The sequence below is a fragment of the Piliocolobus tephrosceles genome, chromosome 14 (genome assembly GCF_002776525.5).
Source record: "Piliocolobus tephrosceles isolate RC106 chromosome 14, ASM277652v3, whole genome shotgun sequence".
NCBI lineage: Eukaryota > Metazoa > Chordata > Mammalia > Primates > Cercopithecidae > Piliocolobus > Piliocolobus tephrosceles.
The window spans coordinates 109582614-109606762 of NC_045447.1; the positions used below are offsets into that span (position 1 = coordinate 109582614).

At 43.7% G+C, this 24149-nt stretch overlaps 1 protein-coding gene and 1 pseudogene across 3 annotated transcripts in view; both read left to right on the plus strand.

Moving 5' to 3' along the window:
* Positions 1-24149, plus strand: part of HSD17B3 (hydroxysteroid 17-beta dehydrogenase 3) — a 57864-nt gene that overhangs the window by 18221 nt on the left and 15494 nt on the right. For 2 of the 3 annotated variants that reach the window (XM_023185272.2, XM_023185273.2), the window contains exons 3-5: positions 19567-19642; positions 21723-21830; positions 23174-23241. In XM_023185272.2, coding sequence (XP_023041040.1) covers positions 19567-19642; positions 21723-21830; positions 23174-23241 — 252 coding nt within the window. The remainder of the gene's footprint in view (positions 1-19566; positions 19643-21722; positions 21831-23173; positions 23242-24149) is intronic. The other variant, XM_026446834.1, reaches the window with a different exon arrangement.
* On the plus strand, positions 18210-18309 carry LOC111521714 (annotated as a pseudogene).

Below are 24149 nucleotides of genomic sequence, written 5' to 3' on the forward strand. Positions count from 1 at the left end.
ATGCCATGGCACTCTGTGTGTGTGTGTGTGTCTGTGTGTGTGTGTGTTTGTGTGTGTGTGTGTGTCTGTGTGTGTGTGTGTCTGTGTGTGTGTGGGGGGGGGGATAGATCATACAAGGGTGTGTGTAATGCATAGATATGGTTACAAAAAATGATAGAATCAGTCCTGTGTCATTTATTACTCAGCTTAAGGAACAGAACATCACCAGTGTCCTTGAAGCTGCCTGTATGCCCTATTTATGTTACCCTCCCTCACCCCCACACATGTAAAACACTTACTTTAATAATTTCCTTGCTTTGTAACAAAGTGGTTCTATTACATATGCAGATATGCCTAAATAATATGTTGGTTTTATTGCTTGTTTGGCACTTAATGTAAATTGAGTCCTACGTATTTCTATAATCTGCTTTTTTTTTCCTTTTGAGATGCAGTCTTACTCTGTCACCCAGGCTGGAGTGCAGTGACACGATCTCTGCTCACTGCAATCTTTGCCTCCCAGGTTCAAGTGATTCTCCTGCCTCGGCCTTCTGAATAGCTGGGATTACAGGTGCCCACCATCATGCCTGGCTAATTTTTGTATTTTTTACTAGGGACGGGGTTTCACCATGTTGGCCAGGTTGGTCTCGAACTCCTGACCTCAGGTGATCCGCCTGCCTCGGCTTCCCAAAGTGCTGGGATTACAGGCATGAGTCATTGTGCCCAGCCTAATCTGCTTCTTTTATGTAAATCAACATTATGCTTCCGAAATTCATCCATGCTGACAGGGATGAGTACAGAACGTACCCAGGAACAGAATTACTGGGTCACAGCTTCCATAGTCAGCACTACTAAATACACTCGTGCGCCACAAAATACTTTGGTCAATGACAGACTGCACATACAATGGTGGTCCTGTAAGATTCTAATACCATCTTTTTACTATATCTTTGCTATGTTTAGATAACACAAATACTTACCACTATGTTCCAGTTGCCTACTATATTCAGTACAGTCACATACCATACAGGTTTGTAGCCTAAGAGCAATGGGCTCTACCACATAGTCTAGTTGTGTAGCAGGCCACACCCTTTCGGTGTGTGTAAGTGCACTCTGTGATGTTGGCACAATGAAATTGCCTAATAATGCATTTCTTAGAACATATCCCTGTTGTTAAGTGACATATGTAATGATGTAATGCCAACTTTTCCAAAGTTTTTTTTTTCTTTTTGAGATGGAGTTTCGCTTTCTCGCCCAGGCTGAGGTGCAGTGGCACGATCTCGGCTCACTGCAACCTCTGCCTCCTGGGTTCAAACAATCCTCCTACCTCAGCCTCTCGAGTAACTGGGATTACATGGGTGCACCACCACGCACAGCTAATTTTTAGATTTTAAGTAGAGACAGGGAGTTGCCATGTTGGCCAAGCTGGTCTTGAACTCCTGACCTCAGGTGATCTGCCCACCTCGGCTTCCCAAAGTGCTGGGATTACAGGCGTGAGCCACCGCGCCCGGCTTTCCAAAGTTTTTGCGTCATGTTCTCATAAGCTTCATAAACTGAATAGAGGCGTTTTATTCTTTGAAAAAGATTGTGTAATTTTGGAATGATTGGTTTTGTAAATGTTTGATAGAATCTATCTTAAGACTATCTGTGGCTGCAGTGTTGTTTGTGGGACTACTTATTATCATTCTCATCTTGTTATTATTGTTAATTTTTAATGGTGGGATAACTACTTGGGTTAATTTTTTTCTTGCACCAGTTTTGGTAATTTATATTTTTATAGAAATATATCCCTTTCACCTAAGTTTTCAAATTGATTGGCAAAGGTTTTTTTTGTAATATTATCTTTAAAAAATCCTAAGCAGGAAATGAGTTTATTGTAAAGCTATCATCTAGTTCACAAAATCACTGAGAAGGCTTAAGAACCATTTCAGAAAATGAGCAGAGAGGCTGGGCGCGTGGCTCATGCCTGTAATCCCAGCATTTTGGGAGGCCGAGGCCAGTGGATCACTTGAGGCCAGGAGTTCAGACCAGCCTGGCCAACATGGTGAAACCCTGTCACTACTAAAAGTACAAAAATTAGCTGGGTGACGTGGCATGCACCTGTAGTCCCAGTTACTTGGGAGGTTGAGGCAGAAGAATCGCTTGAACCCGGGAGGTGGAGGTTGCAGTGAGCTGAGATCGCACTACTGCACTCAGCCTGGGTGACAGAGTGAGACTCTGTCTCAAAAAAAAAAAGAAAAGAAAATGAACAGAGATATGGAGGGGGAGGCAGTGGGGGCACAGCTAGCGTTGCCACACAGAGCAGGGTGGGCCAGGGTGTTCTCATTCATCCTGTCTGCTTTGTCTCTTCTTTCTGGATCTCCTGTCACTCATATGTTGAAAAATGTTACTTCTGGAACTCCTATTATGCAGATCCTGAAATCATTCTTTATTTCTCTTCCTTTTTTTCTCATAATTTCTATTTCTTTGCCCCTTTGCTTTCCTTTCTGCAAAAGGATTTCATCAATTGTATCTTCCATCCTTTCAAATGCATTTTTTTCATTTTTGCTATTTTTTTTCAATTTCTTAAAATTAAAATTCTTAAAGAAATTAAAAATTTTTTATACTTCTGAATGTTCATTTGTGGAGCAGCCTGTTCTTTTCATAGATGTAGTAGCTTCTCTAATTCCTCCGAAGGTATTTTTTTCTTCTTTTAAAAATGATTGGCCAGGCACGGTGGCTCACACCTATAATCCCAACACTTTGGGAGGCCGAGCTGTGTGGATCACTTGAGTCAGGAGTTCGAGACCAGCCTGGCCAACATGGTGAAACCCTGTCTCGACTAAAAATACAAAAAATTAGCTGGCCCTGGTGGTGTGCGTCTGTAATCCCAGCTACTCAGGAGGCTGAGGCAGGTGAATTGCTTGAACCTGGGAGGTGGAGGTTGCAGTGAGCTGAGATTGCACCACTGCACTCCAGTCTGGGCAACAGAGCAAGAGTCCATCTCAAAAAAAAAAAAAAAAAAGGTTGTCTCCTGCCTGGCGCTGTTCCACCAAGTTGCTCTTTCTGCGTTTGTTTGGCAGTCTGTCTTCCAAGTTAGCTGCTGCTCATAGACACTTCCTGTTGTCTGTTTGATTAGGTCAGGTTAGGAACCTGCCTGGACATTCCTTGTGTTGAGAGGGTCTTGTATCTGTGAGCATGATCAGGGTGAGAGGAGTCCTAAGCAAGTGCCTTGAGGCCTTTTCCTTGGGGTGGGTCAGATTCCGCAGAGAAAAACCATCTTACCTCCTGCCTGTAGAGTGAAGGCCACCTGCTGTTCTGGAATCGGCACACGATGCATACCCACTGCTTTATCTCCTCACTCTCAGAGAGGGCCCTGTCCTCAGTGTCTGCCTGGAGTGGAGAATGGCATCCGGAGATGATGACTTCTCACTCTGACCCAAGCCTCCTGAGTCTAGCTTCTCTCTCCCAGGCTCTGTACTGGCAGTGCCTGAGACTTTTGAGGATTTTACTGGTATGCATTTTGTCAGTTTTCAGCGTACTCTGTTGCTGGTTTAGGATTTGAGATCTTGCCCATCCTTTTTCTAGCAACAAAAGTTTCGTAGGCCAGGTCTGGGCATGGTGGCTCATGCCTGTAATCTCAGCACTTTAGAAGGCTGAGGCAAGAGGGTAGCTTGAGGCCAGCAGTTGAGACTAGCCTGGGCAACAGAGCAAGACCCCAACTCTACCACACACAAAAAAATTAGCCAGGCATGGTGGTGCATGCCTGTAGTTTCAGCTACTCAGGAGGTTGAGGTGGGAGGATCACTGAAGCTCAGGAGGATGAGGCTGCAGTAAGCCTCGATCACACCACTGCACTACAGCCTGAGTAACAGAGGGAGACCCTGTCTCCAAAAACCAACATTTTGGGATTGGTCTTGTCTCTTGTTGTCACCTTCCCCATGGATTTCTGTTTTCCTAGGAAAAAACTAAAAGCTAAAAGGAGAAAATACACACACACACACACACACACACACACACACACACACAATTTCCTATGGTTTAAAAGGATTTCAATAGGCAGCAAAATGAACTGTGTGTGCTCACTCTCCTCTTTCAACCCTTTTTCTACATTTTAAATCTTGGCTGTACCTCTAATTACACTCATTTAAAATTCCTCATATTGCCGCTTATTCCTGTGCTCTATTCTTTCCCTTGATCAATTCTGCTGGAGATTTGTCAGGATTATCAGTGTTTTCAAAGAGCCAACTTTCAAAGGAACATCATCTGCCCCTGTTCTGTGTTTAGACACGGCCTTTAGATCAGATGCATTATTTATGTGGTGTACGTAATTTGTATCTCTGCCAAATGTTTGTGTGTTTCACCCAACAATTACTGAAAAGGTAAAATGAAATCTCCCACTCTGATGGGTATTTTTCAGTTCCCTTTGTAGTTTTATGTAAAGCTATTTTAGTAAGTAATCCAGGATTACAATTGCTATAACTTCCTGATAAATTTAGCCTTTTAACTCGCTTTTATTTCTAGTAATACTTACTTGTTTTAATGCCTATTTTAGTGGATATGGATAAATATCCTATATATATATATGTATGTCTCTCTTCACTTCAACTTTCTCTTTTAGGCTATCTCTTAAAAATATCATAAAGCCGGATCTTAAAACTTCTTTTGATATTCTTTGTCTTTAGTAGAGCATGGTAGTATGTTTATTACATTATTTCCAAAATCTTAGAGACATTAGGATTATAGTATAACTGTTGTGGCCATTTAGCCAAATAACTCAAAGGATCAAACAACATTTCACATTCAGTGTTGTAAGAGCACAATTCTCAAAGACATATGTTAGCAGTTGTTAAAGTTTTATATTGACTTAGTAACAAAGGATCTAAGCAAGAAGACAAAAGGTCTGAATGAACAGCATTTAAGCAATATGGATGTATATAGTTAGTCTAAAAAGGAATGCAAAATAATATTGCTGAGTTAGGTACCCGGTGGGCTGACTTTCTGAAGGCTATTGCTCATGTCACCTGGAGGTCAGCTTCTCTGTCAAGCTATAATGTCCCAACGAGTCCTCTGTTTCCACCCTCACTGGCCGTGAGCTGTCTGCACCTTCACTGGCTGAGAATTGTTAAACAAAGATTTGGTAACAGCAAAGTTACCTGCCCAAGGGTGTCAGATGAGGTCAAACAGGTTTATTAAAAAATATGCTAGGGGGATACTAATTTTTAAAAACTCAAGCAATCATCAGCTTGCTTTTTTTGAAGTTTGGAATAAAGTTTTCTTTAACAATTTAACATAAAAATATGAAATTCTTTTGTCAGAATGTATGTGATTCTCGTCTTATTAATTGATAAGACCAGCCTTAGCTAAAATATAAACTAGAATAGTTAAAGGCAGCTGTAAAATAAGCTTTTATAGACAAGAATCTGAGATTTTCTATCATGGCTATTGTAAAATTTGGAATTGGTATAATTTACTTAATAAGTAGCAAATTACATATATACTACTTCCATCAAAATATAGGTCTACCATGGAGGCCAGATGCAGTACAGGGGCTGGACGTGGTGGCTCCCACCTGTAATCCCAGCACTCTGGGAAGCTGAGGCGGGTTGATCACTTGAGGCTAGGAGTTTGAGACCAGCCTGACCAACACGGTGAAACCCCGTCTCTACTAAAAATACAACAAACAAACAAACAAAAAAACCCAGCAATAATAAAACAGGCCTACCCTGGCAGTCATACTCTAATTTTTTCTATTTTCTTCCCTTTCTGATCCTTTATCCCACTTTCCTTTTCTTCCTCCTCCTTCTCCTTCTTCTTTGTCAAAGACATAGAGGATTGAGTTATTACCATTGATCCATACACAGTCCCTCTCTCATTTATTTTCTTTCATTCCCACCCCTCGTTTCTATTCCCCGTCTTCCCATATGCAACCTTCCTAATACGTTTGATGTGCATCTTTTTGTTTGTATGTACTTTTAGAAAATGTTTATTGTTTTGTGTGCATTTTTTATGTCAGTGTTTTACTAATCCACAGGTAGAACTAGTATTTTTATATGCAGTTTGCAAAAAATGGCTATTCTTTTACTTATTTTAGTTAATTAATTTTTAATTGGCAAATAAAAGTTGTGTATATTTATTGGGTACAAAATGACATTTAAAATATATATACATTGTAAAATGGCTCAGTCGAACTAATTAACATATAAATTACCTTACATACTTACTATTTTTTGTGCTGAGATCACTTAAAACCTGTTCTCATCAATTTTAAAGAATATGATACATTATTATTAACTATAGTTCAAGATCCCTTGAACTTTTTTTCCTATCTTACTTTCCATCAAAGGATACAGAAGAGAAATTTTGTATCCTTTGAACAACATCTTCCCAATACCCCACCCCAGAAAATGACTACTCTTGTTCTTGTAGCTTATTTTTATTTTTTATTTATTTATTTTTTGAGACAGAGTCTTACTCTGTCGCCCAGGCTGGAGTGCAGTGGTGCGATCTCGGCTCACTGCACGCTCCGCCTCCCGGGTTCACGCCATTCTCCTGTCTCAGCCTCCCGAGTAGCTGGAACTACAGGTGCCCGCCACCATGCCCAGCTAACTTTTTGATTTTTTTTTCAGTAGAGACGGGGGTTTCACCGTGTTAGCCAGGATGGTCTCGATCTCCTGACCTCGTGATCCACCTGCTTCAGCCTCCCAAAGTGCTGGGATTACAGGCGTGACCACCGCGCCCTGCTCTTGTAGCTTATTTTTAAGTTGCAGACATGAATTTGTCTTTGCTACACTGTAATCAAATTTGGTGCTCAATTACTCAATATGAGGCAAACCAGTGTAGGCTTCGTGTTGAAGAGTGCAGCCACTAGATGGAAAAAGCAGGGCCAGGACTAAGGTGAGGCTTGCGAGGTGACCATGAACCTGAGAAAGAGCACCTCCTTAAATGTTGCATCCGGAGTGCTTTACTTGCCTCATCCTAGTTTCAGCCCTGGGAGAAAGTCTAGAACCCTGCATCATTGCAGGGAGGGGGCTGCCCTGGACTATTGTATTACCTAAAGAAGACATTGCAGGAGGAAGAACGAATGCCTCTTGTAAGAAGCCACTGAGACTTGGGGCTAGTTTGTTACTACAGTATTGCCGATCCTATCCTGCTTACTAGTCATAAAAGGGAGACAAATGGCAAAGAAAGCATAGTGAAGGGAAATTCAAATAAGACAGCAGAAGTTAGTGTAAGAAATCTGCAATCTCAATAAATATGACAGTTACACTTACTGATAAATGGCAAATGCTCAGATGGGGCTTAAAAATCCAATGTTGATTACAGAGAGGTTGAAAATAAATGAATGAAAAAACTATATACTGGGAAAATGAAAACAAAAGAAAAGGAATGGAAGCAACATCAGTATCAGACAAAATGTAATTCAAGAGAAGAAATAATATTAGCTTGGTGAAAAAGTAATCACGGTTTTTGCCATTATTTTGATGGCAAAAACCGCGATTGCTTTTGCACCAATCTAATAAAAGGAAAATATTCTTATTAATAAATTTCAGATTATGAATACTGGCCATATTCTATTCCTGACAATATAACTTCAAATTACTGAAACTGTAAAGAAATAAAAAGCAACTGCCTGGGTGCAGTGGCTCACGCCTGTAATCCCAGCACTTCAGGAGGCTGAGGTGGGCGGATCACGAGATCAGGAGTTTAAGACCAGCCTGGCCAACATGGTGAAACCCCTTGTCTACGGAAAATACAAAAATTAGCCGGGCGTGGTGGTGGGCACCTGTAATCCCAGCTACTAGGGAGGCTGAGGCAGAGAACTGCTTGAACCTGGGCGGCAGAGGTTGCAGTGAGCCAAGATTATACCACTGCACTCCAGCCTGGGCGACAGAGCCAGACTCCATCTCAAAAAAAAAAAAAAAAGCAACTGACATATTTACAAGCACTGTGGGCAATTAGCATGTCTTTTTCAGAGGTAGAAACACAAAGTGTACCCAGTGTTTTCAATAAGCAATCTCATGGGACTCTTCAGGTGTTGCTCATGACCGTTCTGTCTCTAAGTGTCTCTTTAAACCTCTTAGTGGTGGTTCTTTCTCTGCCTCCACTCCTGTTGCCTCACTGATCCTCCCTAGGTGAAACAAAGTCCTTTGGTCAGTTCCAGATGCAGACATGGTTTCGCTTCGTAGTTACAGCGCCAGTCACCTGCGGGAGTCCAAATGCTGACCCTGTGATGAAAGTTGCATCTCCCCTCCCCACAGCTAGGGCCTGCTTTGGATACCACTGCCGTGGGAAGACAGTGCCGCGGTGTTTTCTCTCTTTCCTGGCCTCGCAGTTCTCCATTCCGTCGTTGCTAACTGAGATGCGGGAAGTCTGAGGAGGAGGGAGATGGGACAGCATAGGAGGGAGGACAAGGAAGGGGCAGCGGGCAGGTCTGCGTGTCTCCCTCTCTGGGTCTGGCGACTGACACTGACTCTTTCCCCGTGGGGCCCTTTTGTGGGGTCTCCCCATGGAAGTGCCGCCCGCTGCTCTGCAGGACCTTGACCCTGGCAAATTCACCCCGTCCTGCATCAGCCTCCTTGGGCCCTGCCACCCAGCACTCTGCCTCCACCTTTGCTTCTCCCAAGGTCTCTGTGCTTTGAGACAGAAGTTTTGGGCCAAGAGCAGTGGCTCACACCTGTAATTCCAGCACTTTGGGAGGCCAAGGTGGGCGGATCACCTGAGGTCAGGAGTCAGAGACCAGCCTGGCAACACGGTGAAACCCCATCTCCACTAAAAATGAAAAAATTAGCCAGGCATGGTGGCATATGCCCGTGGTCCCAGCTACTCAGGAGGCTGAGGCAGGAGAATCCCTTGAACCTGGAAGGCCAAGGTTGCAGTGAGCCAAGATCGTGAATAAACACTTACATTTCTACTGTCTGAACCAAGTCTCAGCAGCAGGCCTCGCCCTTGGCAGCAGAAGGTTCCTGCATCAAAGCAGCTGAGGAGCAGCAACCTCCTGCTCATGAGATTTTTGGGGGATCTGGGTCAAAGATCAGTCTACAGTTTGAGCATAATGAGTAAGAAATAAACTTCTGTTGTGTTAAACTGCTGAGATTTCAGTGTTAACTTGTTGCCACAGCATTACCTATCCTACATGAACTAATTCAGGCAAAAAAGGAGAGGGGGAATAAAAAACAAGAATGCACAGTGAACATAAATCCTGAAACAAGATGGGAAGGGACTACTGAGAGCCGTCTCCTTTACTGCGAGGTGAGAGGCGGGCAATGCTCCCTCACACCTGACCCGATGGCGATGGCAGTCACAGTTCGGCAGCAGAGAGAACCAAAGAAATCCTTTTCACACATTCCTCTTAGTTGCTACTCTCTTTACCTTTTTTTATTTTTTATTTTAAATTATTTATTTATTTATTGAGATAGAGTCTCACTCTGTCTCCAGGCTGGAGTTCAGTGGTGTGATCTCTGCTCACTACAACCTCCACCTCCTGCGTTCAAGTGATTTTCCTCCCTCAGCCTCCTGAGTAGCTGGGACTATAGGCGTGCGCCACCATGTCCAGCTGATTTTTGTATTTTTTTTAAAAGTAGAGACGGGTTTCACCATGTTGACCAGGATGGTCTTGAACTCTTGACCTCGTGATCTGCCCACCTCAGTCTCCCAAAGTGCTGGGATTATAGGCGTGAGCCACTGCACTTGGCCAATTTTTTTTTTTTTTAGATAGGGTCTTGCTCTGTTACCCAGCCTCAACCTCCTGGGTTCAAGGGATCCCCCTGCCTCGGTCTCCTGAGTAGCTGGGACCACAGGCACGTGCCACCATGCCAAGATAATTTATTTTGATTTTTTGTAGAGATGGGGTCCCACTGTGCTATCCAGGCTGGTCTCCAACTCTTGGACTCAGGCAATCCTCCTGCCTTGGCCCCCCAAACTGCTGGGACTACAGATGTGCGCCACAGTGCCCAGCCTCCCTCTTTATCTTGTTATCTTTCTTCCGTGAGTGAGGGGTCCACTGGGAAGGGCTCAAGAATCACATTCTAGTTCACAGATATTACTTTTTCTGAACAAAACCTGGGCTGCCTCGCCTGGCGCAGTGAAGCCAAACATCCATCCAGGTTTTGCAGTGAGGGAAAGGAGGGTGATGATTTGCAGGCCGCCGAGTAAGGAGGATCAGGCAGCTCCTGCTTAAGAGATGACCTCCCTAATGGCTCACAAGCAGGGGTTTTTAAAGGCAGGGGTAGGTTTCAGGAAAGTAGATAGGCAAAGTCATAAGTCAACACACAGGCGTTATACAGCGGTTTGTCTGAAAAAGGCGGGATAACTTGAAGTGGGGGCTTATAAGTCACAGGTGGATTCAGCAATGCCCCGGTTTCAATTGGTTAAGGAAGTGAAGCTTTGTCTAAAAACTGGGGCCAGCAGAAAGAAATGTTAAGGTCTGGCCTGTGGGCGTAACTCGCTCCAGCCCTTAGGAAGAAGTTTAGAACAAAACAGCAGCCATGTTGAGTCCTCAGCTGCCCCTTATCTGAGGTCTATGTACGAGTGAACAGTATTTTCCAGTTGGTGGGGGGTCCGGGTTTCCGAAAAATAACTCAGGGACACATGTCCAGACGTTAGCTTTAGTCACTGTGGGGAACTGGTATCTCGAGCCAACCTCCGTGGCCGTGACGTGAAGCTGCTATTACCTTTCTACTCATCAGGTTGCTCATGTGCTCCTCAGGCTAGCTAGGGGCCTGGAATTTCCCTTGGAGGGACTAAGATTATCCTTCATTTCTTGCTGGTAGGGGTGGCAGTGGTCAGCGGGCTCCTAAGAGGGGTCCCTGCTCCATCTGATTATTTTGTGCTCTTTCTGCTCACATTTTGGACACTAAATGTGTGGAGTTTTCTCCTCACACCAATCAGTTCTCCAACTCTCTTGACACAATCGGATGTCCTCCAATTCAATTCATTTCTAACACTACCCAGAGTTAGCACAGACCCCACAGGTTAAGGGCCCGGTCCCACTAGACTGCCCCCATGCCCTTCAGATCCCAGTTGAAAGTCCCAGGTCTCCTGTACTTCTCACTGACTGGGTATAAATCAGGGACTCCCACAAACCCCTCCTTAGGTTCAAGACTCTGCTAGAATGGCTCACAGAGCTCAGGAAGGCACGTTACTGGTACCAGTTTGCTATGAGAGAGATGGCTCAGGAATGGCCAAACCACAGATGTGTAGGGCCAGGTGTGGGGAAGGGTTGGAGCCTCCAAGCCTTCTCTGGGGGTACCGCCTCCCAGTGCCTCCGTGTGTTTGCAGCCTAGAAGCTCTCTGCACCCTGTCGCTTAAAGGTTTTGATGGAGGTTTTGTTACATAGGCATGATTGATTAAGTCATTGACCATTTGAGATTAATTCCATCCCCGGCCCCTCTTCCCTCCTTAGAACAAAGAAGGAGGTCGGGAGGTGGGGTTGAAGGTTCTAACCCTGCAATCACACAGTTGGTTTCTCCAGCAACCAGCCCCCATCCTGAAGCTCTCTAGGGGCCCCCAGCCACCAGTCATCTCGTAAGCATATAATCACCACTAAAGAACTAACTCATGCAGCCAAATACCACCTGTTCCACAAACACCTATGGAAATAAATTTAAAAAAATGCTCCTTGGTATGCCATCTGCTGCTGAAACTGCTGATGTTGTATATATGAGAGGCTCCTACAATGCAGTAAGGAACCACAATAACAACAACAAAAACACACTCTCATCACTCTGAAGACTCCAAGAATCTTAGAAACTCTTGTGTCAGGAACTGGGGACCAAGACCAAACTTTGTAATACAGATCATCCCTATCGATCAGGAAATTATAGGGGTATTATGAGCTTTGTGCCAAGAACAAGGGACAAACATCACGTATATTCATTGTTATCTTACAATATCATAGTTGTTTCTAGGTTCTTTCTCTGAACTCGTTTTGTGATCTAATGTCTATTGTGTCTTAGCACTCCTGTTGAAACTTGTAATGTAACGTCTTGTTGCACAAATAAGAAATAATTAAGGCTATAAGGAATTTGAATGTCCTCTCATGCTGGGTTAACAAATATCTGGTAGGGCATCTGGTAAACCTCAAGTTTAATTTAATAGACAACTATTTACAAGACTGGGTAGCCAACAAAGATTTCATATACATTCCTGAAGGATACACAGGAGCCATTCATATACATGGTCTGCTGACTAGGCTACAAAGGAAATTGTGACTGATTCCAAATAGCAAAAGATATACCATTACATTCACTAACCACCATGCAATAAAATTAAAAATAACGTTAGAAAATGATATCCATCCTCACCTATACTCAGAAAGTATTCTCCAGTGTACTTCTAAGATTACAGAAAAAATAAAAGTGGGCACTCTCATGAATTGCAGCCAAGGTGCTACACAGATGGAAACTTTCGGCTTTAAAGGCATCTGTCAGAAAATAAGAAAGATTATAAACAGATTTAGCTTCCAAGAAACTCTAGAAAAGGAACAAGTTGCTTCTGCCACTCCTTTCAAAAGCAAGATCAGTGGCCGGGCACGGTGGCTCACGCCTATTAATCCCAGCTCTCTGGGAGGCCGAGGCGGCCTGATTATGAGGTCAGGAGATTGAGACCATCCTGGCTAACCCGGTGAAACCCCGTCTCTACTAAAAATACAAACAATTAGCTGGGCGTGGTGGCAGGTGCCTGTAGTCCCAGCTACTCGGGAGGCTGAGGCAGGAGAATGGCGGGAACCCAGGAGGCAGAGCTTGCAGTGAGCTGAGATCCGGCCACTGCACTCCAGCCTGGGCCATGGAGCGAGACTCTGTCTCAAAAAAAAAAAAAACAAAAACAAAAACAAAAACAAAAACAAAAACAAAAAACCAAAAGAGATACAAGGAGGAAATTAATAGAGAACAAAAACTGATAATATAAAAAACACAGGAAGAAATGGAATTGATCAGTTTAAAGCAAACCAACAGTCAAACCAATTCTTTAAAAATGCCAAATAAGAGGCAAATCTTTGAAAAATCTTAAATTAAAAAAAAAAAAAAAAAAGAGGTCTGGCTCTGGGGCTGATGCCTGTAGTCCCAGCACTTTGCAAGGAGGAGGCAGGAGGATCCTTGAAGTCAGGAGTCTGAGATTGGCCTGCGCGAAGTAGTGGGACCTCATATACACAAACAATTAGAAAATTAGCCAGGAATGGTAGCACACGCCTGTAATCCCAGCTACTCAGGAGGCTGAGGTGGGAGCATTGCTTGAGCCTGGGAGTTCAAGATTACAGTAAGCTCTGATCCAGCTATTGCATTCCAGCCTGGGCGACGAGTGAGATGGTGTCTCAGAAAAAAACAAAGAAGAAGCACAAAAAAGAAGAAAGAAAAGGACCAATTCTAGGAAGCTAGCTACAGTAGAGGAAACTTATTTTAAAAAGAAGAGGAAGAAGAAAAAGAGAGGAAGCAAATACTATTTAAATCTTTGTACTGAAAAATTGAAAATCTGGATGAAATAAACAATTTTGTCTGAAAATATAAATGATCACAATTGGCTTAAGAAGAAGTAGAAAAACACCAAGCGATTAATAGTCATAGAAAAATGAAAGAGGCAGTTATGAAGAGCTACAGCTGAATAAAATGTCCAGACATTTTTTACAATATTACCAAATCCTCAAGGAATAAGAAAAAGCCCCCCCATATTTCTAGGATGGTTAACTTTGATTTTTGATTTTTCTGTGCTTGGAGGGTTCCTTGGATGTGTAACCACCCAACGGGTTCATTTTGCCTGCTGCCGAGGTTGAGCTGATTTATCGAGACAGCAGAACTGCAATAGAAAAAGAGCTTAATTCACGCAGAGCCGGCTGAATGGGGGACCACAGGAGTGACTGGCAGGTCAAGGTGGAACCATCAGTCATCAGAAATGCAAAAAACCTGACAAGACATCTCAAAAGGCCAATCTTGGCTTGTACAATAGTGATATTTGTCTGCAAGAGTAACTGGGGGATGTTGCCTATCTTGTGACCTCCAATATAATGCTGGGTAATCCTTTATGTCTACACCTTAGCAGAGTTCAGGCTCCTCTCCTATCCCTAGCCTGGTGGCCCTTCATTAACTTTACCAAGGTGGTTGAGTTTTGGGAATGGGTTATTATAATTTAAATTACAAACTAAGTATCTCCCAAAGTTAGCTTGGCCCAAACCCAAGAATAATTAAGGATAATTTGAAAGCTTAAGGGCAAGATAAGGGGTTGATTAGATCAGATCTCTTTTATTGCCATAATTTTCTCACTGTTACAATTTTTGCGAAGGTGATTTCAGATGTGGGACTTTCAGTTTTAAAACTGGGAAGCTCTTGGGACAAATTGATCCCGTACATGTTTGATAAATTATCCAGACAGATGAGCATGACTCAGATACCAAAATGGGACAAGGATGGCATCAGAGAAATATGATCCAATTTAAATATTTGCCAACTGAATCCAGCAGTTTATTAAAAGAGTAATTCAGAAAAAAGGAACAGATGTAATTGTTCTTAAATTGATAAAGAACATCTACCAGAAGTGACAGGAAACCTCATGTTTGCATCCTGAGAAACACTGTAAGTGTAGGAGATGTCTGCCAGGATCATGAGGCCAAAAACATGCAAATATTGGAAAGAAAGGGACAAAACTGTGCTCTTTGTAGAGAATACTATTGTCTGTGATGAAAACCAAACACTGATGAACAGACTATCAGAACAAATAAAAAATTCTGTGAGGTGGCTGTTTAAAGAGCTCCCACTCACGATTAATAACAAATTAGAATATATAGAAAAATAGGTAACACAATTGAGGGCTTCTTATGTGACAGATTCTCTGTCACACACCTTTTTTTTTTTTTGAGACAGAGTCTCACTCTGTCGTCCAGGCTGGAGTGCAGTGGTGCGATCTCGGCCCACTGCAAGCTCTGCCTCCCGGGTTCAAGTGATTCTCCTGCCTCAGCCCACTGAGTAGCTGGGACTACAGGTGTGCGCCACCACGCCCAGCTAATTTTTATATTTTAGTAGAGACTGGTTTTCACCATGTTGGTCAGGCTGGTCTCGAACTCCTGACCTCGTGATCTGCCTGCCTCGGCCTCCCAAAGTGCTGGGATTACAGGTGTGAGCCAGTGCGCCCAGCTGCGCCACACACTTTTGAATGTATTCCCTTCTGTGATCCCCAGAACAACTGACTTGCGCTGACAGAAATAAGTGGTAGAGACAGGAATTGAACCTACCTACTTAATCCTGAAGTGTCTTCTATCCAAAATAATTCAGGTCACCATGGCAGTGAATAAACTTAAGATCCTGGTGGCAGGAGCAACTCAATGTCCACCCAGATCCCTACTCTCTCTTCTTTGAGTGGAGTTGCAGCTGGTAAATGGCTCCCAGCAGGGCACTTCCCAGGCTCCTTGACATCTGTGTGAGGCCATGCAACTCATTCTGCAAATGAAAGCAAGCAGAAAGGATGTGGGTCACTTCTTGATCAAGGTGGTTAACAGAGGGCATATCTTCTCTAGCCTCTCTCAGTCCTGGCACTAGCTGGATGGCAAAGCCCAGAGCAATCTTAGAGACCTGGCAGTAAAGATGACAAACGCTCTCTCAGCTTTGGGTCCTGAATGGGTTCCCAAATGTGAAACAGGGTCTGCTACGTAAGACAAAAACAGACTTCCTTTGTGTTAAACGGCTGAAATTATGGAGTTATTTGTTACAGCAACTAATGTTATCCTAATTAACACAAACCTAACAAGAAATGTCCAGGATTTACATGAAAAATCTTTTAAATGTTTAGAAGGCTATATGAGTTTTGAAAAAAAATGGATACTATAATATACTTATGGGTAAGACAACTGATTCCTGAAAAGATATACAATTTTCCCTAAATATCCCTACTTTAATACTTGTCTAGACAATTTTGCCATTTATTTGGAAGATTAAACAAAGAAGATGAAATAAAATTTCAAAAGAGAATAATAAATGGTAGGAGCTTCCTTAACATTGTATAGGAGGGGTCAGCTAAGATAATGAGGTCAAAAAAATGCAAATATTGGAAAGCTATCAAAGGCTAATATAAGCTTATGATTAAATCAGAAGTGGCCCTGGCGTGGAGATAAATAGGTCAGTGCAACGGAAACGATAGACCAGAAACAGCCCCAGGCACACATGAGAACTGAGCATATGACTAAGTCAACATTTTAAATTAGGAATGAATGGACAAAGTGGAGAATGTTGTTGAGACAATTAGGCACCCAATTTGAAAAACCTATTGTGGAATAATTTCAACCTCATACCGTTCTCAAAAATAAACAAACAAAAAGGATATAGAAAAACATATTTATATCCTTGAAGTTAAGGAAAATCAAAAAGAACATATAAAACAAGGAAAACATTCACAAATTTGATAACATTACAAGTAGTATATAATGTATGACAAGGGCACCAGAAACAAAGTAGAAAATACTTGCTATGTACATGGCAGGCAAATAATCAATACCGGGGATATATACGACTTCTACAAATTGATAAGAAAATGATAAGTTACTCCATAGAAGAATGGGCAAGGGGTATGTACTGGTAACTCACACATAACATAGCAAATGATGCTCAGCCCCACTGATAATTGGATAATTGGATAACAATAAAGGGGCTGGGTGTAGTGGCTTACCCCTGTAATCCTGGCACTTTGGGATGCTGAGGCGGGAAGATTACTTGAGCCCAGGAGTTTAAGACTAGCCTGGCCAACATAGTGAGACCTCATCTCTACAAAAAATAAAGAGTTAGCCAGGCATGATGGCATGCATCTGTAGTCCCAAATATTCCTATACAGTATATAGGAATTAATTTACTCATATATACAAAGAGCTATATAGAAGGTCTTTCATTGTAGCAAGATTGGTAATAGAAAAACTTGGAAACACCCTAAGTGCTTCTTCAAAGGTGAACTCTAGAATACCATGGAGCAATAGAAAAGAATCAAGTGGTTCTTCGTGGACTGCTGTGGAAATATATACGATTCTTAGAGATAAAATATGTCATTAAGTTAAAAAGAATATTGCAGGACACTGCTTATAATGTCATTTATGTAGGATAAAAATAAATAAAACTCACAAAAGAAACCTTTATTTCTATATGTGCCGATATATGCCTGTAAATGTAGAGAAAAAGTTAGGGAAGGCTCAACAACAAACTAAAGGTGGTGGGAGCCTAGGGGTGGGTGGGGAAATAGGCAGGGGCAGCCTTGGAGACATTTTTTTCCTTGGCATTGTTGGAATCTTTTACAATGAGGATGTATTTGTGCATGTAATAGTATAATTTAATAAATACAAACAGAAAAAGATGAAAATCCTGAGGCTTCCACCCCAGAGATTTTTATCAGGATGGTGTATTATTTCGTTCTTGCACTGCTATAAAGAAATACCTGAGATTGGGTAATTTATGAAGAAAAGAGGTTTAATTGGCTCACGGTTCCGCACGCTGCACAGGAAGGGTGATGCTTGCATTTGCTCAGCTTTGGAGGCCTCAGGAAACTGACAAGCACTGCGGAAGGCAAAAGGGGAGTGAGCACATCACATGGCTGGAGCAGCAGGAAGAGAGGGGAGGTGCCACACACTTCTAAATCACCGGATCACTCGATGAGATGACTCACTCTTACCATGGACAGCACCTGGGGGACGGTGTTAAACCCTGAGAAATGGTCCCCACGATCTAATCACCTCTCACCAGGCCCCACCTCCAACACTGGGGATTACAATTTGACATGAGATCCAAACCATATCAGATGGTTTGGTGGGAATTGGTGTTTTTTTTTTTTTTTTTTTGACATCTCCTTGGGTGATTCTGAGGCTGTGGGCTATAGTGAATTACTGGCTTTTGGAGACTGTATCTTATAGACCATAATTCAGCTTCTTATGTGTTTTCTATAATATGTAACTCTTTCTTGTGAGACGGAGTCTTGCTCTGTCACCCAGGCTGGAGTACAGTGGCACAATCTCGGATCACTGCAACCACCACCTCCTGGGTTCAAGCGATTCTCTTGCTGCAGCCTCCCAAATAGATGGGATCACAGGCGTATGCCATCACGCCCAGTTAATTTTTTTTTTTTTTTTTTGGATTTTTAGTAGAGATAGGGTTTCACCATGTTGGCCAGGCTGGTCTTGAACTCCTGACCTCAGGTGGTCTGCCTGCCTTGGCCTCCCAGAGTGCTGGGATTACAGGTGTGAGCCACCGTGCCCAGCCTATAATACATAACTTCTTAAAATAACAGCGTAGTCCTTGTTTCTGCAACACATATACTAAAATTGGAACCACACAGAGAACATTAGCATGAGTTCCCAAGGATGACACAGAAATTCGTAAAGTATTCCACATTTTTCTTAAGATGGTAGATTTTGCTATGTTGTATTTTACCACAATTAAAGAAAATAACAGTATGAATCATTTGACTGAAACCACAGAGACAGATTTCAATAAACTGGGGCCTTTGTCACTAATTCAAATGTCATCCGTCTCTGTTTAAACGAATGTTGGTTTTTCCTTTCGTCTTTCAGGAAAAACTCTAACTTTTCCCACTGGTAACAGTTTTAGATACAGACACACCTCCAGCGACGCACGTTTACACGTCCCCCGTGGAATCTCTCCGAAACTGCTCTGTGTGAAGCACACGGTTCCCTACCCCGTCACGCAGCCCTCGGGAGTCCAGGTGTTACCCACTCTGCAGGGCCACCCTGCTGGTCTCAGGGGACGCGTCCAACTCTCCACCCTGTGCTCCCCATCCCATGTTCTCTTCTTTTGGGAGTCAGAAAACAGGAAGAAAGGTCTCAGGTTGAGTAAGCCACAAGAAGCGTGTCCTTGTGCATAGGAAGCAGCTCAAAAGTTGGGTCAGATGGCCGGGCGTGGTGGCTCAGGCCTGTAATCCCAGCACTTTGGGAGACTGAGGTGGGCGGATCACATGAGGTCAGGAGTTTGAGACCAGCCTGGTCAACACGGGGAAACCCCATCTTTACACATGGGGAAACCCTGTCTCTACTAAAAATACAAAAATTAGCTGGGCCTGGCGGTGCATGCCTGTAATCCAACTACTTGGGAGGCTGAGGCAGGAGAATCGCTTGAACCCGGGAGCTGGAAGTTGCAGTGAGCCGCGATTGCACCACTACACTCCAGCCTGGGCGACACAGCGAGACTCCATTGCAAAAAAAAAAAAAAAAAAAAAGTAGGTGCAGAAACACTGCTTTTAGTATGGAATGCTGCTCTATCCCCTGCTACATAAGATATAGTATAAAGTCCCCAGTATTTTAAATTCTGATGCGTAGCTGAGCCCATGAACTTCAGAGAAGCACTTTCAGTTTGTGGTCCTGGACAACGAAAGCACTTAGAAAATTCCCCGGCACGCAATAAACACACAACAAGTGTTAACGCCTCTCATGATGGCCTGCTCGTTAGCCTGGCCCATTGGGGTTGCGCTGTTCCTAGCCCAGAAAGCTTTGTCACATTCTGCACACTTCAACCCAGGTGAAGCAGCCACGTCACCCTGCCAGTACACGCACAGCCTCGGGACCAAGTCACCTCGACACAAACCCTCCCTGTCTGCTCACCATCCTTGTCTCTTTTGGTTTTTCACTCCCACGCTCAGCTAGCAAAACGTGGACTCGATGTTGTGCTTATTAGCCGGACGCTGGAAAAACTAGAGGCCATTGCCACAGAGATCGGTGAGTGACCCCCCAAATAAGGGACATGTGTGTGGAGCCCACCAGCCAAGCCTGCTCCCACCCTGCCAGTTGACATACTTGGCATCCCCCCATCTGCTCTCAGAGCCTGGGGCACCAACTCTCCTGGGCAGCCTGGTTACAAAGCAGAGGGCGGGATGGAAGGTGTCACCTTTAGTGCACACTGGCTCTGGGAGCCGGGGGAAGCAGGAACCAGCTGAGGCACAGATAGGTCCACTTTCTCCTTTGGGTTGGTGCCTTCATCGCTAGATCAGCTCTGCTCATCCTTGAGGCCCTGGCTGCCTGGTTGCTTCTGCCACTCCCTTCAAAAGCAAGATCAGTGGCCGGGCGCGGTGGCTCACGCCTGTAATCCCAGCACTTTGGGAGGCTGAGGCAGGCGGATCATGAGGTCAGGAGATCAAGACCATCCTGGCTAACACAGTGAAACCCCGTCTCTACTAAAAATACAAACAATTAGCCGGGTGCGGTGGCGGCGCCTGTAGTCCCAGTTACTCAGGAGGCTGAGGCAGGAGAATGGCGTGAACCTGGGGGGCGGAGTTTGCAGTGAGCTGAGATCGCACCACTGCATTCCAGCCTGGGCGACAGAGCGAGACTCCGTCTCAAAACAAAAACAAAAACAAAATCAGTGTTTGGGACTTCCCTTCCCTATGCCTATGCTCTGCTCCTGGCAGGATGGGCGACAGTGCTTACTGGTGTTTGTCAGATTTTAAAAACAGTTTTGATCCAGGATCATCATGTGTGGACGTGGAGGCTGTACACTGTACAACCCTGAGGCAACTTTTATATCACAATGTTTTATTATTATGATTTGCTCTGAAGTGTTCTTTTGTTAATAATGATAATCACATTTCTTTTGGGACCTTTGAATTTTAATAATTACTAATTTAATAATTAATAAACTCTTTAACTCAAAGGGATGAGACGTTAGTTCTGGACACTTGTGAAGACCATGGTGGGTTGTCAGGGGTGAGCCTTGTCTCCCTGGGGGAGATCTGGGACAGGAGACGGGTGTGGGAGGTGTGGGCTGTGCAGTCACACCATGGAGCGCAGTGCCCTTGGACCCATGAATTCTGCTTTTGTTCTGTGTCTGGATATCAGAAGTAGCTTTGACTAGGACTGAGACAATCCTCAGTGTTTACCTCACAATGCTGAAATGTGCTTTTTATCATCCTTTTGAAAAGTGAGTAGTGTCTTTGTCCTGAAAGCATTGTCCACCCCCAAACTATTCCTCAAGATTGCTTGGCCCACAAATACCAGCTAACTCCAAAGCAAAGCAGCTCACCAAGCCACTGGTAAACTCTGCTTGTTGCTTTCACATCTGCCAGAAAACCCCCACAGAAGGCAAGTGAACACAGAGTAGTGGGGAGCGCATTGAACTTGGAGTGACCAGAGAGTGGACGGTCTTGGGTATGTGAGTTAGCTTCTCTGAGCCTTCATTTTCTCCTCTGGAAAATGAAAACCATAATGTCTACTTTAGAACGTGGTAGGGACGATGACCTAAGACATCGTGTATGTAAATGCTCTGTGAATGCTAAAGCACTGGACAAACACAAAGAGTTGGTGGGTCTGTGTGGAGGAGACTTGACACTTGTGAGCAGAGGCAGTGTCAGACCTTGCTTTTACAGCTGTCAGTCCGATGTCTCAAACTTGAGCAAACAGCAAAGTCACTCAGAGGTGTGTTAAGCAGGTGGCTGGCTGGGCTTCACCCACAGTTTCCGATGCAGTCGGTCTGGGGTAGAGCCCGAGAATGTGCATTTCTGACAAGTTTCCCTGTAACCCTGATGCTGTGGTTTGTGGACTCCACTTTGAGAACCGCTGCAGTAAATCTCTCTTAATGCATATACGCGTCCCTGCAGTAACTCTTAGGGACATGTAGAAATCACCATTCACCAATCTCTTAGCACCTCCCAGCATTTACCCAGCGCCATCTCCCATTTCTGTTTGGGGCAATGGGCTGTCCTCTTCGATGTCTGCTCAGGTAATACGGGAGCACTGGTGGAAACTTCACGGGCAGGGGGCATCTGGGTCCCGGTTCATTAAAACACTGTCGTCTCTCATGTAGAGCGGACTGCAGGGAGGAGCGTGAAGATTATACAAGCAGATTTTACCAACGATGACATCTACGAGCATATTAAAGAAAAACTTACAGGCTTAGAAATTGGAATTTTAGGTGAGTAAATTGCAAGATGCAAAGCTTGTTGTAATACATCAGGGAAATAACCTGACACTGATTAGTGACACCTGATTATTTCATGGTGATTTATACTGAAACCATGACTATATTTTAAGCTATAGCATTAAGTTGAATATCAAAGCACACTTCTTCTAGAGGCATCACTGAATAAAAAAATTTATATATTGGTTTGGAATGTATCAGACATATATATTTCAACCCCCAACTATATTTTCTTTTTTATTTGAGACGGAGTCTCACTCTGTCGCCCAGTCTGGAGTGCAGTGGTGCGATCCCAGCTCACTGCAACCTCCACCTCCCAGGTTCAAGTGATTCTCCTGCCTCAGCCTCCCAAGCAGCTGGGACTATAGGCGCCCGCCACCACGCCCGGCTAATTTTTGTATTTTTAGTAGAGACGGGGTTTCACCATGTTGGCCATGCTGCTCTCAAATTCCTGACCTCGTGATCCACCCACCTCGGCCTCCCAAAGTGCTGGGATTACAGGTGTGAGCCACTGCACCCAGCCGGACCGACTATATTTTCTAATACTAAAATGAATTGTCTTTTATGGAACTGGTGTTGACATTTGGCAGAAAAAGAATCCCAGAAACATTGGCCTAAAGGAATTAGTTTAGCAAACAAACATTGCTGTGATTGATCCATGAAATACTATATAGTTAGTTGAGAATTGACTCTCTTATTTAGAAAACAATATAATATTTGTTTCTGTAATGATTTACAGACAACAATGATGTACAGACAAAAATGATGTACAGATTTTACAGCCACGTGCACAGTGCAGTGTTTATAGTATGCATAGAAGAAAGTCAAATTGGATTTCTAAACCTTCTGCTGAATTTTAAAAATAATTACATTTTTATATATGAAAGTGTACAGTATATCATTGCAGAAAAATTGGAAAGAATAGATAGGCTGATAAAATAAATATGAATCTCTTAAAATCCCAATACTCTGAGATAGCCTTTTGGTGCATACTTTTCTAATCCTAAACACACACATATTTTCAAAACTGGAATTATACGTATGTGCTGTTTTGTCATATATTAAAAAAAAAAAAAAACTTACATCATGCATCTTCTCCCATGTTAACAGCCCAGTCATAGATTTTAATGACTACACTGCATCCCAACATATGACAACTCCATGATTCATTGATGGTGTCTCCTACTACGGGACAAAATTTTCCCTCCAGTTTCCTCACTGTTATCAAATCACGCTGCGATGAACAACCTTACGTGGCAATCTTTTTGCACATGTTTCTTTGGGAAAATCTCCCACCTGATCTTCTGACACATTTTTGTTTTGCTTCTTTCTGCCAGTCAACAACGTCGGAATGCTTCCAAACCTTCTCCCAAGCCATTTCCTGAACGCGCCAGATGAAATCCAGGTAGACTTGTGCTCTTCTGTGTATACTTTCCTCTTACCCAGGTTCTAGGTCCCCTGGCTGGGTAATGAGTCAGGCCCGGGAAGGAGTGATGGAAGCGTGCATCTGGCCGAAATCCTGGACTGTGTGCATTCAGGCCCCCTTTTCTCTTCACCTGAGCACTCGATCCATAGTCAGGAGTACCACTTTTCATGATATCTCTGGGATAGGGACATCTTCTTTCTTCTCTGCACATCAAAACTTACCTGTCCATTGTCCCATTCTTTTGGGGCGCTGCACTCCACTTTATAAAGGGTAATTCTGCCTAACACATTCGCAGCTGTGACCACACATGGGAGAAGACCAGCTCTTTGGCTTTCTCTGTCTTCCCAGGTACCAAGATTTGTTTAACTTTTAGTGTGAGGGAAGTACATGACACAAACTCTGTGGCTGGCAGGATTGTAAGTTCAGTAAGCTTGACTCAGACCCATGGCTGGCGTTGTTGGTTGGGAGTAAATTTTTAATGGATTTAACAGTCCTTTTTTTTGTCTTTTTGAGATGGAGTCTCCCTCTGTCGCCCAGGCTGGAGTGTAGTGATATGATCTCGGCTCACTGCAACCTCCGCCTCCTGGGTTCAAGCTATTCTCCTGCCTCAGCCTCCTGAGTAGCTGGGACGACAGGCATGCACCACCACACCCAGCTAGTTTTTGTATTTTTAGTAGAGATGGGGTTTCACCATGTTGGTCAGGCTGCTCTCGAATGCCTGACCTCAGGTAATCCGCCTGGCTCGGCCTCCCAAAATGCTGGGGTGACAGGTGTGAACCACTGCGCCCGGCTGCATTTAACAGTTTTTGAAGGCACAGTTTGTTGACCCTTCCTTAGGCCCTGACCTTTGGAGTCACAGGGCTACACCAATCTGAACAGGCCCTCAT